This window comes from Nothoprocta perdicaria, unplaced genomic scaffold (genome assembly GCF_003342845.1).
Source record: "Nothoprocta perdicaria isolate Ctin4 unplaced genomic scaffold, notPer1 scaffold_0, whole genome shotgun sequence".
NCBI classification, from domain to species: Eukaryota; Metazoa; Chordata; class Aves; order Tinamiformes; family Tinamidae; genus Nothoprocta; species Nothoprocta perdicaria.
Window position 1 is genome coordinate 16,928,098 of NW_020454092.1, and position 15,779 is coordinate 16,943,876.

At 44.7% G+C, this 15,779-nt stretch overlaps 1 protein-coding gene across 3 annotated transcripts; it reads left to right on the forward strand.

Moving 5' to 3' along the window:
• Positions 1-47: 47 nt before the first annotated feature.
• On the forward strand, positions 48-5,656 carry CDKN2C (cyclin dependent kinase inhibitor 2C). Of its 3 annotated transcripts, none has more exons than XM_026053640.1 (3): positions 48-152; positions 457-597; positions 4,096-5,656. In XM_026053640.1, exons 2-3 carry the CDS (start codon positions 469-471, stop codon positions 4,459-4,461), a joined length of 495 nt encoding a protein of 164 aa, XP_025909425.1. In that variant the 5' UTR covers positions 48-152; positions 457-468; the 3' UTR covers positions 4,462-5,656. The 3 variants fall into 3 exon arrangements, with proteins under 3 accessions (XP_025909425.1, XP_025909502.1, XP_025909578.1); XM_026053793.1 differs by having other exon boundaries at positions 112-132; XM_026053717.1 differs by having other exon boundaries at positions 48-597.
• The last annotated feature ends 10,123 nt before the right edge of the window (positions 5,657-15,779 follow it).

A 15,779-nucleotide genomic window follows, 5' to 3' on the forward strand; every position in this document is an offset into this window, starting at 1 on the left:
GCTCCGCCCGGCGGCGGCTGCCAGGGGCAGCGCCGGGCCCGGAGCCGCCGGACGAGGCTTCTCCGCGGAGCCGCCGAGCGCCGCGTCCCGCCTGCGAACAGCGCGGCTCGCTCTCTGCTGCGGGGACCTCAGGTCGGAACTCGGGCTCCAGGGTACGTGTATATATGTTACACACAACATATAGATCTCGTAGCTTTTAACGTGCTCGCCCTCGCAAGCGGCGAAAGGCTTTAATGTGAGTTACTCTCTATGTGGAAGCGAAGAAACCTTCTTTCAAGCGGAGCTGCAGTTTTGCTGAATAATCACGTGTGAGTTAGGGGCGGGCTCTTGGCAAAGAGTTTTTTTACGAGTATTTACTACAAGGTCTACTCCAGAAGATTAACCATCCCAATCCTTCTGTCAGTCTCCGATGCCATGCCTGGTTAAAAAAAAATCTCCTCTTTTTCCGATCGTCAGCCACCCTAAAGAATGGCCGAGCCTTCTGGGAACGAGCTGGCGTCCGCGGCTGCCAAGGGGGACCTAGTGCAACTCACTAATTTGTTGCAAAAGAATGTAAACGTCAATGCCCAAAATGGATTTGGGAGGACTGCGCTGCAGGTTGGTATCCAGAGAGGGAGAAAATATTTCATCACTGCTACCTACGTGACCCGGGTTTCCAAAAAGACAACGCTTTAGAGCAGACTGGTGGACGAAATTCGAGTGCTTTTTTTTTTTCTAGAAAAAAAAAAAAAAACTAATTGGATGCCATATTTTATAACTTTAGTGGCTCCAGCTCCCTAAAATGACGTACTTGAAATAAAACTGGTCAAAACCATTCTTTCAGTCGGGGATCACCCTCAATGTCAAGCGGGTTGTGAGTTTAATGTTATTTTGTAACTCGGTGGGGAGGAGGCAGAGAATGAAAGAGAGGAGATGAAAAGAAACGCGTCCGAGGTGAGCAGGGCTTGCGAGCAGGTCCGTAAACACAACCGCGGGGCTGTTGGAGCCTCGGGCTCCTGCGTGTCCCCCCGGGTGCTGTGGAGCCCTCGCTTTTCTCGGCGGGTCCTGGGGGCTGGACGGTACTTTTCCTTTTCACGCTGCTCGGGGCGAATGACCTTCCTCGTGCGAGGCTGTTGCCCAGCCCGGACACCTCCGATGCGGAGTCCCCGGCGGCCCCGCTCGCCCTTTCATGCAGAACCGAGGCTTAAAATTGGGCTTATTCGAGGCTGATTTTTTGAAGGGGTGGCGAGGCGCTGCTCGCAGCTATTTCATTTCGGATCGCGCAGGGTCCCCCGTCCTCGTTTTGCGGTGGGGAGCCGTGCAGACGGGGGCTGGATCACATCCAGCTGCTAACTATTGGGGCTGCTGAAAGATTTCTCTTTTAATAACAGCAGATAATGACGGCGAACGTGGTGGGATGTATACAGAAAAATAGTGAAATAAGTGATTTGTAAATCAGGAGGAAGTGTGTGGTTATTTATACTAAGGGGAATGCAATGCAGTGTGGAAGTGGAGCTGGGGAAGTTTTTAATTTCCCACATTAGAAAAATCGTTTCTATTAACTGCTCTCCCCCCCTTTTCCCCCGAAAGCGAGATATTCATTTCTGAAATTTTGTTTTCGGAAAGCATGCGGTTTTCTAATGAACTCGAGATAGTTGCAGGGTCTGGATTTTTTTATTTTTTTTTCCCAAAAAAACATTAGGGCTCGAAAATAAGCACCTCTTGTTGCGGAGCAGCAGTGACCCTTTTTTCTTTGGACATTTTCCCCCGCTTCTCGGGAGCTGGGCGATTATCTTTGCACTATTATCACCTAAATAGGACATGGTGTGACAGGGCAGGCACTTATAGCAACTTTTTAGGGGAAGGGAAGGAATGAAATTAAAAACTTGCACCAAGTAACTTCTTTAAGAAAGAAGGAAACATTTAGCTAGATGCTTTATCCTCCAGACGGGGGCTGACAACCGATTTGTGCTGCACTTGTGTATTTTACTAAAAGAAGCTACCAGTCCATCCCCTAAATTAAGGAATATTTTACCCGAGGACAGAGCACCCAGCTATATTAAGCGCATCTGGGCACTAACAATAGTGTTTTTTGTTGTAACCTAATCAGAACTGAGTTAAGGAACCGCAACAAAAATCAAAACAGGAGAATGTGTCTGCTTATTTTCACTATGTATCATCCCGAAAGGGGTTGTGAGGGGGTGACCACGCTCGAGAGAGCTCTCGGTCCCTGCCAGCTCCCAAATGGAGGTGAGCTCTTGGTAACCCCTCTCGCACTTACAGTGCAGAGAATATGGATATGTTATTACAAAATAGTATTTCTTTTTCTTTCTGGATTTATCTTTAATTAAACGAGTGCTTGTCTTCCTCGGCACTTTTTGTTTGTGATGAAGTGCACCTATACAGGCCGCAAATGCAAGTTCTGCCTTAAGCTCTTGGTCATACTTATTTACTAATTGCTTTTTCCTTCTTTACCTCCCTTTCCACGAGTGAAATTTTCAAAATAAAGGGCATTTTGGGACAGCTGTATCTCACATCCAAATAGCATCACCTTTTTATAAGATTTTCTTTCCTCCCCCCCCCCGCATCTTTAAATGAAGCCCTCAGTCCCCTAGCCTGCTTTCCGTGTGCACATAAACTGCCACTTGAACCAAATACATGTTTTGAATACAAAAATAATACAGCCTGGGCCCTCAAAGAGAGACAAAAACACCCCCATTTATAAAAGAAAGAGGGAGCACTTATTTACTTTCTCTTATTTCCCTTTACACCTCTTACATCTCTTTTGAAAACTGAAATAAATGGTACATAAAAGTGCACGAAATACTGTGCCATAGATAAACATCTTGCCCTGAATCTCCTTCCATCTTATCCGCAGTTTTGTTGCTGTCTGTAAATGTATTTTAAAGGCTACTTTACATTCTAGATGTTACATTAATTATATTTCCTATAGGTGTGCCTTTCTGATAAAGCCTTTTTTTTTCACTGATAACAGTATTTCAGCAATACCTTGTAAAAACATACATTATATTGAATATAATGCCCGTTTGTGATGATAAAAGATTCTTTGCAAAATTTTAAATGTAGATGTTTCTAAGAAAATTAGGAAGTTTTTTTTCCCCAATTTGACACTTGTAAAATAACCTAGTTGCAAGAACAGTAAATTATTCCTATAGGTTGGAGATTATTTAGTGCCATGTTCATTTTGTAAAGGTTGTAAGAAAACAAAAACTGAGAAACTTGGGGAAAATTGGTACAAGCTGTTAAGCCTTAAATTAAAGATAACTGCTTCCTAATTATAATAATTCTATGATGCAATCAAGAGCATGTAAAGAAGCAAACTTTTCTTTTCTTTTCTTTTCTTTTTTTTTTTCCTGAGAGGAAGAGTGAGAAAATTCAATTAGTGCTTTTTTAATGAGGGACATTTTGAACAACAGAATATAACCAGAGTTTGCTTATAGTGAAATTATGAAACTATGAAGTAATATACTGGTTTTAGAAGCTTTTTTTTTTTGAAGCTTATGGAACTTGGAAACATCCCTCCTAACTTCTCCTTTTTGGGTAACATAATGAAACCCAAATATTGGGGAGAAATTTTTCTTCGAGGATTTATTTTTCTTAGCAGACAGAAGTATGGCACAGTACAAATATTTGTTTTATGATAATACACAGACAATGTAAACACCTGAAAGTTTATAAAAACACTTTCTCCTTTTTCTGTTACCGAGGTAAAATATCTGTTCCTCGGGAAGTCCCATATTTGATTTTTGAACTGATTAAACAGTAATGCAGAGGAGTTTCGATACTGAGGCAAAGAACAAGAGTCATTTTTAATTTTCATATGGTGAGGGGCTGAGGTAACCCAAGCTGAGGAAGTTCTTCTCCGTATCGATGTGCTGAGCTGCATGTTTTAGGCATTATGCTCTCCGAGGCAGCGGGCTGTCACCGTAGAAGGGGTAACATCCTCCACGATCTGACTGTAGTTAGGGGGGAAATACTGCATGAGAAGGGGTGTCCTGACGCATCATTAGTCTTCTTTGGACTAAGGAGGGAACCGCGCCGGGGCTCGGGAGCAGAGCAGGGAGCCGCGCGACTCACGTGTGCCTTTCCCCGCAGGTCATGAAGTTGGGCAACCCCGAGATCGCGCGCAGGCTGCTCAGCAGCGGCGCCGACCCCGACCTCAAGGACAGAACGGGCTTCGCCGTGATACACGACGTGGCCCGCGCGGGCTTCCTGGACACTTTGCAGACTCTGCTGGAGTTTGAGGCCGACGTGAACATCGAGGACGCCGAGGGCAACCTGCCGCTGCACCTGGCGGCGCAGGAGGGCCACGCGGCCGTCGTGGAGTTCCTGCTGCGGCGCACGGCGAGCCGCGTGGGCCACCAGAACAAGCGCGGCGCCACCGCCTGCGACCTGGCCCGGCTCTACAAGCGCACGGCCGTGCTGAGGCTGCTCGAGGCGCCGCCCGCGCCGCAGCCCTGACCGCCGCCTCCCCGGGATCAGCATCCGTCATAAGAGTTTGGGCTTTTTTATTTTTCCCCCTTTTTTTCCCCGCATTTTTTTTCTCTCCTTCCTGAAGGTGGGTTCGCAGCCGAGGTGCCCGCGCCCGGCGCTGAGGGACTGAGCCGCGCGCCGCGCTGCCTCGGGCGGCGAGCTCCGCGCGCCCCGCTTTGTGTCGCTGCTTTTACCTTTGGAGACGCCAGAGTAGCTCGCTGTGACACCTTCCCCCCCTCCCGCTTCCCCCACGCCTTACTTTTTTAAAAAAGGATGTCTTGTTTGGGGTGAAACAGCTCCAAACTGTTAAGGGCTGTTAAGGGGCTACCTGCAAAGCGGGCAGGGCAGAGAGCGGGACGCGGCTTGGCCCAAAGGGAGCGGGTGTCGCGCCGAAGCGTTGGGAAACAGCTGCGTTTTGACACTAACAGGAGCTTGTAGAAGTAGGTCACTCGCTTTCTAAATGTAGATTGCACTTTTCCCCTTTGTGTATTTAAACTTTCACCGAACGACTTTTGAATTTAGTTACCAGCGGCAGTATAAGTGGTCTCTGTGATTGCCAGAGGTTTTGAAGGGCTCGCTTGAGCAGCCGGTGTTCGCCGTGCGCTGCACGACGCGTTCCCCGCTTCAGAGCAAGCAGCAGATCCCCGTGCTCAGAGGAAGGACTATGAGGAGGCTGCAAAGCATCATTTTTTTTCTGGCCGTTTCTTAAGCTGAGAGCAGTTTGAAGGCAGCCTAAGAAATACTCGCTTTTCACCAACTGCTCTGCTTTGTTTTCGTGTTGGAAATAAACCATTATAATGATAGATGCATCTCGCAGAATATGAGCATTTGAAGACAGTGAAATTCAGGAAGCAACACGTCTGATATTCCTGAACTTGTATCACAGCTTGCAGCTAAAATACAAATTAACCCTTGAATATTTTCTGCTACGGTGCAGTTGATAGCATGTCCAAGCCCAAAACTCGTTGATCTCGATGGGAGTTAACGATGCTCAGCACCTTATCGGAATGAGTTCAATACAAAACCCTTCAACGTTTGTGTAGCTCCCACTTGTTCGACATATGAGCAGTTTAAAGTGCTTTCCTTTGAATAGTTTAGGTTTTAATCGCACAAAACAGACGATATTAAATCTGGGTAAAATTAATAGATAGGTACAAAATAGCACTTAAAAGAAATAAGATAAGTAAATTTAGATTTCCCCCCCACATCCCACAAGATTTTAGCCTCCCCCACGCAAGACCAGCTCCTCTTGCTTTCAAGTGAGAAGTAATTTCCTGGCTCTGTCATGTTTAGCCTACGCTCTGTCACACTGCTGTGTTTTCTGATTAAAACCCTCTGTGAAACACGACGCTCTGCGCAGTTTTGTTCCTCGGTCCGTGTGGAACAGGGACGCAGGCAGCGCGGTGCGGTTTCGTGGGACCATCTCCATAATTTCTGTGTGGAGATCAATAAAAATATATAATATAATATCTAATAACAGCCTGGAGAAAGCCCCAAGTTTTTCTCTTATAAGAGAAACCCAAGGGACCACGAGGATTTCCCCGCTGTGGCGCAAAGGTGCAAGGTAACAGTCACCTTCCTCGCTGCTTCTTTTTATCAAGGTCGTCTGAGCCCTGTGTGGGGCTCCAGCAGTCTCTACTTTAATTTTAGCTGAACTGAAGGTTAAGCGGTGCCTTAATAAAACCGGTCCTTCTCGGGGGCAAATGTCCCGCCTATGCCGAGGTAGCGGCATTTATTCCGCGCCGCAGGTTCAGGTGCTGAAGGAGGAGGGTGTTCGCGGTCAAGCCTAGAGCTGCGGCGTGTGAGTCACGCGCGATATAGGAGCCTGATTTGGAGCCAATTTTGCTTTATGTCCACACGGGCATTGATCTGTAATGCTCTCTGCAGCTCTCGTAAACTAAAATCTCAGCCCAGATTCCCGGAAACTGTAATTATGGCAGCGAACAGTCACTGCAAAGAGATTCAGGGGAACTGAAGGAATAAACCAGCTAATAAGCTGGGAGCACCTTAAAGAGAGCGGAAATTGTGACTTGAGGTAGGGTTCTGGGGTCATTTTTTTTTTCCCCTGAAGGAATTATTGCATTCATCCATCAATAACAAAATGATATAAAATAAGTCTGCTCAATAATAAGGATCGTGAGACTGAAAAAAAAAGTTTGCTGGTGTTGGATGTGGTTTCAGAAATTACTCCTGTGATTCTTCTCTTTTAGTCTGACAACATCAAAAAGATCAGTTTTACATATTCGCATAATTTTGAAAATGGCAACAATAATGTTTGCCAGGAGTCTCGAAACTGCACGGTTGTAGGATGGAACGAAATATTTGGGGGCTCCTTTATCGGAAGGTAAAGCAACTAAAAAGCCCAAGCAGTAAGAGAGGAGCAGAGTCTGCCCCGCAGCAGCCCAGGAACAGAGAGTATCGAGGGGAGTTATATAAATAGAAACAAATACAGCGAGCACAGTGCAAATATGAAGCAATGGAGTATAACATGTAACTGTGTCAGGATTACTACAGAGCAGGCAACTTCGGGCAGCAGGAATGGGGACAGAGCCCTCTCCCATATTTTGGAAATCGCGCGTGATCGAAACTGTTTCACTTGACCTTTGCTTCCCGAACGGTGCCAGAGAGTCTTGAATTCCCCCCTGAAAAAAGGGACAGGAAAAATCCCCTAAAGGGATCATATAAGGAGGGAGCAGTTTTTGTAGCTTTGCAGGAGAAGGAAAGGAGCAGCTCGGGAGTGCAGAGAAGCCCAGGACGAGAGGGGCGCTGGGCAAAGGAACACGAAGCTAATCGTGAAATTGTGAAGGGGGGCAGGGGAATAAGAAGATATTTTAAGATGGATTCGGCTTAATCGCCAGTGAAATAAATGACTGCACACTGAAGTACATGAAAGGAGATTTTTTTTCTTCACCTTGAATTGGTGAGAGGAATGGAATAAATGTTTTATTACACAGTGGAATGAAAAATTAACTTGTAAGCAATGCCACTGTGTTGTTCCCACGAAGAAAGAGTTAAAAGTAACAGGAAAATATCGATTTTATATCTTTTAAAAGAAGGAAAGATGTTTCTTCCGCAGATGTACCTGACAAGTCCCTGGACAGCCAGCAGCAACCACACGTTATAATCTCCTCACTAAAGTGGTGAAATTCCCACGAAAAAAAAAAAATGAAGGCGAGAGAAAGCTGCTGTATTTATTTTGAAGGTCTGTGTCATTGTGCATGGCGGGCGGGGGTGGGAAAGAAGAGAGAAAAATAAAAGTAAAAAAGAGAGGAGAAGGCAGCGGGGAAGGCGCTTTCCCAGCGAGCGCCCGGAGCCGCTCTCGGAGCCGCCGCCCCGCAACGCGCGCGCTCAAAATGTCGGTGCCGGCGGAGGGAGCCGCGGGGGTGCCCGGGGGCCGGGGCGGCCCCGCCGCGGCGCGGGGCAGCGCGGGCGGCCGCGGGGAGGGCGCCGGGCAGCGGCGCGGGGCGGAGCGGGGGGGCCGCGCGGCGCCGAAACCGTTAGGTTTGGCTCCTGCCGTTCCTTTCCCCTTTCTCTTCCTGTCCAAATATTTTTAAATTTACGCGCCTTAAATAACAGTCTGATTTTATTTATTTAGTTTCCTCCGCGGGCGCCGCGGCCGCTCGCTTTGCCCCCCACTCTCCTCCCTGCTCCCGCCGCCGCCAGGGGCCCCGGGGGCGGCCGCCGACCCGCGCAGCGCCCCGCGCAGCGCCCCGCGCCCCTCCGCCACCTTCGCGCCGCTGCGTTTCCCCGCCACTTGCGCTGCGCCCTTTTTCCCCCTTTTTTTTCCTTCTCCCCCCCAGCTTTTTTTTTCTTTCTTTTTTATTTTTTTTCCCCTCCAGCTTCTCCTGCCTTTATTTTTTTTTCCCGCTCTTCCTGCAGTGGCCCCGGAGTCGCCGCAGAGCAACCTCGCAGCCCGCGGTGAGTAGCGCGGCGGCCGCGCGCAGCTTCCCGCGCACCGGGGCAGGGGGACACGGAGCAGCAGGTTGGCCCGGGGCTAGGGGGGCGCTCAGGCTGCGCAGCTCTGGCCACGCGGGGGACATCGCGCCGCGTGTCCCCGCGGCAGGACCCGCGCCGCGCGGTGCATCCCCCGCGGGCAGCTCCGCGCCGCGGACCTCCCCGCGCGAAACCCACTCGCGCCAGGGCACTGGCTGCTAAGATGGCTCCTCGTGTCCCGAGGCGGCAGCGGCTGCAGAGCCCCGGGGATATTTCACGCTACACGCTACTGTTGGCCACGCTGCGCTTATTTCCCCCCCCATCCCGTTTGAATTCCCTTGGAGCACCGTATCATTCCCAGCGCTGCAAATTGAATCCTAGCTGTGAGGAACGGAGTTCTCGTGCGCTGGATGCTCTGCAGTAACCTTGACCTTTCATTACTGCCCAGCCTAAGCGCTAAGTCACAGGGCAAGGCGGGTACCGAGTGAGGCACCTGTAAAGCTTTAAGCCTGCGTTAAAACGGTCGCAGAATCACAGAAAACCAGGAGTAGCGAGGGGCTAAAAGGCAAAATCCAGAGCCTGCTGGGGATCTCAGGCTGTTGTACCCCAGATCCGGAGCTACTGCACCCAGCCTCACATCGACCTTAGCAAGTGGGTCCCTCTGCACTTCTTAAACTCCAAGTGCCAGAGAGGGTAAATTCCCACTGGAAGAAACTGAATCAGCCACAAATTTAAGCAGCTTTTCAGGGAACTAAGAGAGCAGTGAACCACGTTTCCAGTTGCTTTTCTTTGTTCCTCTCTAAGCAGTTGCTTTCTGCTATGAGAAGTAATTCAGGGGGCGACTATTATTTATGAGGGTTTAAAATAAAAAGTTTGATTTCCTGGAGGAAAAGATGAGATGTTTTGCTCTCCACCGTGTCCATTAAAAGGTTAAAGGCAATTCAGAGCTCCGTCCAAGTTTTTCCTCAGCAGATAGTGCCTATCAAGATGCTCTTTCTCTTTGCCTCTCACACGCTGCGAGCCAGCAGCGAGGCAGCATTTACAGGACAATATAGTCCTGCTCACTCCTCAATATTAAGATTACTACTGACAAAATGATACTTTAGACAGCACATTTGCAGAGTTAATGAAAATTTAGATGAAAAGAGACAAACGCGACACAATGCACAACAAAATGTGATAGTCCGTGAGTGCACAAAGTTTTCAGACACCAGTGAGAGGTTCTTTTCAGGGTCTAAACCTAACGAAACACCAGAACCACACTCGGTGCACATCCCAGGCACATTCAGAGTCCACTGCAAATCAGAATGAGAGCTTTTGCTAAAGCTAATTGAATTTTTCTGTTTAGTGAGGATTGCATATTTAGGCCTTAAGTTAACATCTATTGAAATGTAAATAAAGACATTTGGATACACTTTGTAAATCACCAGGAGTGTTTTCTCCTTCAGGTATGCTAATAGTGAGGTGATCTATCTTATGAATATCTGCACTTCTTAGTAAGACAGGTGAGGGTGCAAATATATGGATAAAGAAGCCTAAATCATGAACTTTTGCTTATATTTAGTAATGGTGGAAAATGGGCAGAGAAGATTTGCAGTCCCCCCTCGCTAGAACACAAGCAGGCCTGGAAACAGAGCTGTTAATTGTATTTTATTTTTCCCCTACAGATCAGAATTACTTAGTCTTCTAAAAGGAGAAGCACACTCTTGTAGAAAAAGCAGCATTAAATCTGAGCACAGTATGTAGTCCTTAAGGGTGTGATTGTAGGGACACGAACAGATCTCTTCAAGGGAATTTTATAGGAAACAACTGGTAAAGAAGAAAATGTATTTGTTCACTTAACATTGTAACTTTTAATAATATCCCCTCCCTGTGCCCATGGATTTTCTCTAATTGGTGTGATGTATGGGGATTTTTCAGCTGTATTTCTATTTGAGCTTCCTTTGAAGTGAGAGGCACAGATAAAAAGCTGTGCTACACCACGGTCGATTCACAGCCGAGTCGTAAATGCAAATACTGGAGTGAACGATAATTTCCTTCTGTAGGAGCATTTTAATTTCAAGAAACATATGGGTTTATGTAAAGAAGGTAGTAGATAATTAACTGTGTTCATTTAATCTAATTATAGGCCTCTGAGGCAAAAATCTGACACTTTTCATTGTGGTATATTCAGAGAAGTTAATTGAAAAAACATTGCAGCCACAAGGCATAACATGCCCATCGTATACTTGATACTAATTCCTTTTTTTATTTTTTTTTCAAAAAATCATATGAATCTGATGCTCACTAAAGATAAGGATAACTATTAGTCACTGGAGAAAGGCAAATTCTGTGCAATCTTGTTATGCAATGCTGCAGTGCACTGCAATATCTCTGTGATTCCAGAGCTAACCACAGACAATTTAATTTGCCAAATTGCGAGAGATGGTTTTGTAATGTACACAAGTATCTATTGCAAATTAAGAAAAGATTGAACACATTTTTAGCTGGGACGGAGGTCAGAAGGAGAGGAGAGATCTGCTTCAAGAAGCAATAGGTCGGTCGATCAACTCATAGCTCTATTTAACCCTCTTGATAAGAATTTTTAGGAGGAACCAAGTGATTTCAGCAACTGAGCTGCTAGGAATTGTTTATTAGGAGCATCATTAGTGCTTTTAAGCTATCACTATTATAAATAGATTAACCTACATCAAATTGACACTTGCAACTCCATGTTTTATCAGAATTAATGCATAACAGACCACTTGCAGTTTATGAATAGCTTTTCCTTACACCAGATACATATCTTGTGACAGTACTTTCATTCTCAAAAGGAAAGTAAAGCAGCTGAGCTCTGCAAAACTTGCCTTCCAGATGAAGGAGAATATAACACCCCAGCTCTGCTGGCTGTGGGGAAAGAGCTTACCAGTTATATTAAAGAAATTCCAACTTCCAAACTGAATTACCATGTCAGATACAAACACCACCTTCCTCTCACCCCTTTGTGAGCAGCATGGTGAAATTCTCTACAGTCTCAGCAGTCCCTGTACAGGAGCCCTCCCACGCCACCTCCTGCTGCTGTGCTCCTCTGCTTTCTAGTCAAGTGACCTCCATTTCTGCTGTGCTGCGGCCGTGCAGAGGCACCCAGAGCAGAGCCAGGCACCTCCCTCTCTCCTTCTGGGGGCTCCAGGGCAGACACTTGGAGCTGCTGCAGCTGCCAATTGCCAGGGCAGTCCTGCTCAAGCCTCTGAGCAACTGCCCCTACACACTGTGGAGAGGGGACAAACACTCCTGCAAGGATGTTAAACAGCAACCCAGAAAAATGACATCAAGCTGAGTGCAGGGCCTTGGTGTGTCCTGCCAATGGGAGGCATTGCTGGCAGCCCTGCCTATAATTTTTAAATTACTTTAAATATTTTCAAATGAATTTTGCAGAAATATGTTTTTTACTGTGGTTAAAAAAAAACCCTATTGCACTTCAGGCAATTAATATGTTTGTTAACAGTTAGCAGAAGCCTGAAAATTTAATGGGTAGTAGGATGTAGCCTCCTTAACTCTGGAGCTCTGGCTCAAGAATCCCAAAATATTTGTAAGGGAACATTTTTAACAAGAAAAAAAAATATTACTACAGAAGTTACTGATTTCCTATTCCTGTACCATTAAAGGTAAGTCAAAAGCTGCACTGATGTACTAACTCAAAAAACACTCTGTTCTTAGCATTCATTCTGCACTGACTTCTTCCTTTTGTTGCTCTTAAGTAATCTCCCATCTACCCGTGCTAGTTTTCTCCCTTACACTTACAGGCTTCATCGCTTTCTTTTGCCTCTTGCCTTCTCTTCCCTCTCAGGTTTCTGATTATTTTGGTCCTTCTCTCTGTCTCTTGTCTTTCACCTTTGGATTCCTCCTCCTCATTTCTCTCGCAGCTGAGGCGAGAGAGAAGAAAGGCAAATGAGGCACCGGGCACATAGGACAGGATCCCTGACTGCACAATTATCTCCTAGGAATACAGGAGGAGAAACAGAAATTACAGGAAAATGCTGCTTGTCCCTATTGCCTCAGGCTAGAGCTTACTCGGTTGCTCTGTGCAAAAGCTGCACATGGAGCCTACATGTCATATAGCAGCTGTACCCAGAATGAACTCTGTCAGCACAGACCGATCTCTGGAAAACAGAGCTGCCAAAATGTAACGATTCTTAACTGATTATGTGCAAACTGAGATTTTATGAAGTCTTATAACTCTGTTAAATTTGGATGCTCATCTGTAAAACCCCAGTAATGACATTGCCAAGGTGCAAGTTCCTGCTCAGAAGGTACGTGCATGAGAAAAGCACTGCGATGGTGTTATTGCAAATCCCTCCTGTAAAGAAACTTCTGAATTAAGCAGCTGCTTGTTATTTCTTTTTTTTTTTCCCTCTAACATGGGCAAAATATTTTTTTAACCTTGTTCCTGAAAATGACTACAGTGGTTTAGCTGAGAACTGCCAAGAAATTAAACCTGGGGCAGATGCTTGGCTTGGATAATTTCAGCCCAAACAAAGTTACAAGCAATTGCAAACAAGATGTTATTATAAATCACAGGACAATATAAAATAGAACAGTTCCATGACTTTGGCCTAAACATCGAAGAACTTTAAGTGATCTGTGATGATTCTTTAACATCAGATTTGTGGAAATAAACAAAATGAATAGAGATATCACAGTTTCAAATGAATATTTTTCCACTGAAAATAAAGTTTCTGATCCACAGGTCTAAGACTTTCAGAGGGGGAGAGAAGTGCACTGAAATTGATGCTGGGAGCAGTGGGATCGAGGCTGGGAGCAGTACCTTTGGCAACAAAGCCAGGCTAGAACACATATAGAAGTGTAGAAATAAATGGTCAAAAAGTATTCTGTGGAAACAAAGAGACATCAGAAGGAGGGAGGAAAAAGGTACAGGCTGTGTGTGGATATAAAAGCAGAATGGGATATCAAAATATTTTGTTCTCTCTGGCTCTGATTCACGCAGGTGAATTAAAGCATTGAAGCTGTGGGGCACCCTCTCCCCACTCTTTCACCTAGGCAGCTTGCCAGGGCTGGACTGCAACCCCCGGGGCCAGAATAACAGAAGGAGTCCGAGAGCAGCAGCCCATTTCCCGTAGCTCCCTGTTTACCTGCACATGAGGGCAGATCAGGAGCAGCTCTCGGAGATGTGAATCATCCCCTCCATGGCAACGGGGAGCTGCGACCGAGCGGCAGGTTCACTAACCAACGAGAAGATCCCCGGCAGTCACCTGATTAAAATCATCTGCTGCCTCTGTGATACAGATTTCGAGAGTACAGGTTTATGGGAACGATTGCAACAGCCACCACTGAGCACTGTTTGCATTTGAAATTGTAACCCCATCCCTCTGTTAAGCCTGAAAGCAACAAACTTCCTAGAATTACAATAGTTCTTTTCAAAAAGTAGCGAACTTTCTGTTAAATTGCAAATGAATTTTGAATTTTTTAACTACAAAATTAATTTTAAAAATAGCAGAGCTAATGGATTTGTGGTCACTTGACTGCATACTTGTCTAAAAGATACACTCTAGCTTGAGAAGAAATTAATTCAGGAAGTCCTGTGGCCTTTGTTTTGCAGGAAGTCAGACTAGATGAAAATGGTAGAGTCCCTTCTGGCCACCTCTATCAGTTTTTCTTTTTTTTCTGGCCACCTCTGTCAGTTCCAGTTCAGTTCTATCATTTCTGGCCACCTCTATCAGTTCCAGTATTCGGAAATCTCATGCATAACCTCTATTTGATTAAAAAAAAAGGGCTGTATTTAAGCAAAATCCTTAATGTTAATTATTGTTATTATATATATGCTATGGTCAAGATGGTGACCTGTGGTAACACAAAGAAAAACAGGAAATTAAAACTCACCAAATTAAAAAAAAAACAGCATTTGCAAACATAAAAAAAAAGTATTTTTGATGCTGCTGACATGCAAGGTTGTTTGGTCTTAAACTGCATGTATTACTTTTAACATAGTGAGATAGCTTTTGAGATTTAATATTAATTATTGCAATGCTTAGTTTCAAGAACATTGCAACATGCACATAATCGACCTTATTCTTAATAGTATTTTATTGTCATCATCTCTCATTTTACACCGCTTCATCTTTTTTTTTAGCTGGAAAATTCAGGTTTAAGGAGAGCAGAAAAATTGGCCTGTCAACATGATCTAATGAACCACTAACCAGGCTTCAAGGAGACAAAGTAGCAGGAAGTTCCCTCATACAAGGTATTAAAAATAGCTTGCACCAAGTACTGGAATGTGCTCAGTAATTATGTAATGATTTTTCAGTGACAAGCATTAGGAAATAGTCTCACTATATATATTTCTTTTTCCTTGTGACTCCCAATTTACTTCTTTGAAGTTTGGAAGCTCTTCATATAGATACTTCTTCTAAGAAGTCTAAAATTATAATGTTAATTGAAATAATCTATCAATTAGCAAGCCACACGGTGACACCATCTAATGTACAATTGAAGTATTTGAACTTAATATGCCATTTTTCTAATGTCACAATATGAAACATAAGATGGAATCCATTCCCCCCCAAATTTTAGCCTTGATTTCTTTCTAATAATGCAATAATTCTCCACTGGAAGCATCAAAAGAGAGAAATCAGATTAAGAATATATCTTAAATAATGAGAATAACCATCATTCTGGATTACAGAGTTACTTCTTGTTCAATGCCTTTCACACATGGAGGTATCTCTTGGGAACTGAGAGCATTCAGGAGTCTTATAGATAATTTCTACCACACTGAGGAAACTAAATAGTAATTTAGTTTGAAGACCACCTTCCTCAGAATTTTCCTTAAAAAATGAGGAGATTTTTCAGAACTATAAACGTGCCTATACGCAGAGCATCACAACATGAAGACAAAAATGCTTTCTTGGCTGCCCAAGAGCTTGTCTACCTTGTCTAACCTCTAACACAATGTTTAGATTTTCATGGCTACAATGGAATTATCATTAAAATTAGCCATTTTAATTCATACTTCAAATACAGCAAGATTTCTTAATTTAAAGCCCAAAGATCTCCCTCACTGAAGTTAATAGTTACAACACACAGTGTATACCTGCCACATACCAAAAAGGGATCAATTGGCAATACATATTACACTGACTAACGCCAGTCAAGGAGAGTGATAGAAAGTATTATGGTGGTTGAAATTCAGCCCATATTTTGGCTCCTACTAGTATTTTTTCCCCAATTTGTGTAAAACCCAGGAGATCACCAATGGTCACAGATATTATTAGACAGCTTTTAGTGTCATCTAGCTTTTACAAGACACCTTTCAAATATTTTCTTGACTAAAAATCCCAGAGCACTATTTGTTCCATGCTGTTCTCTGTTCAGAAAAA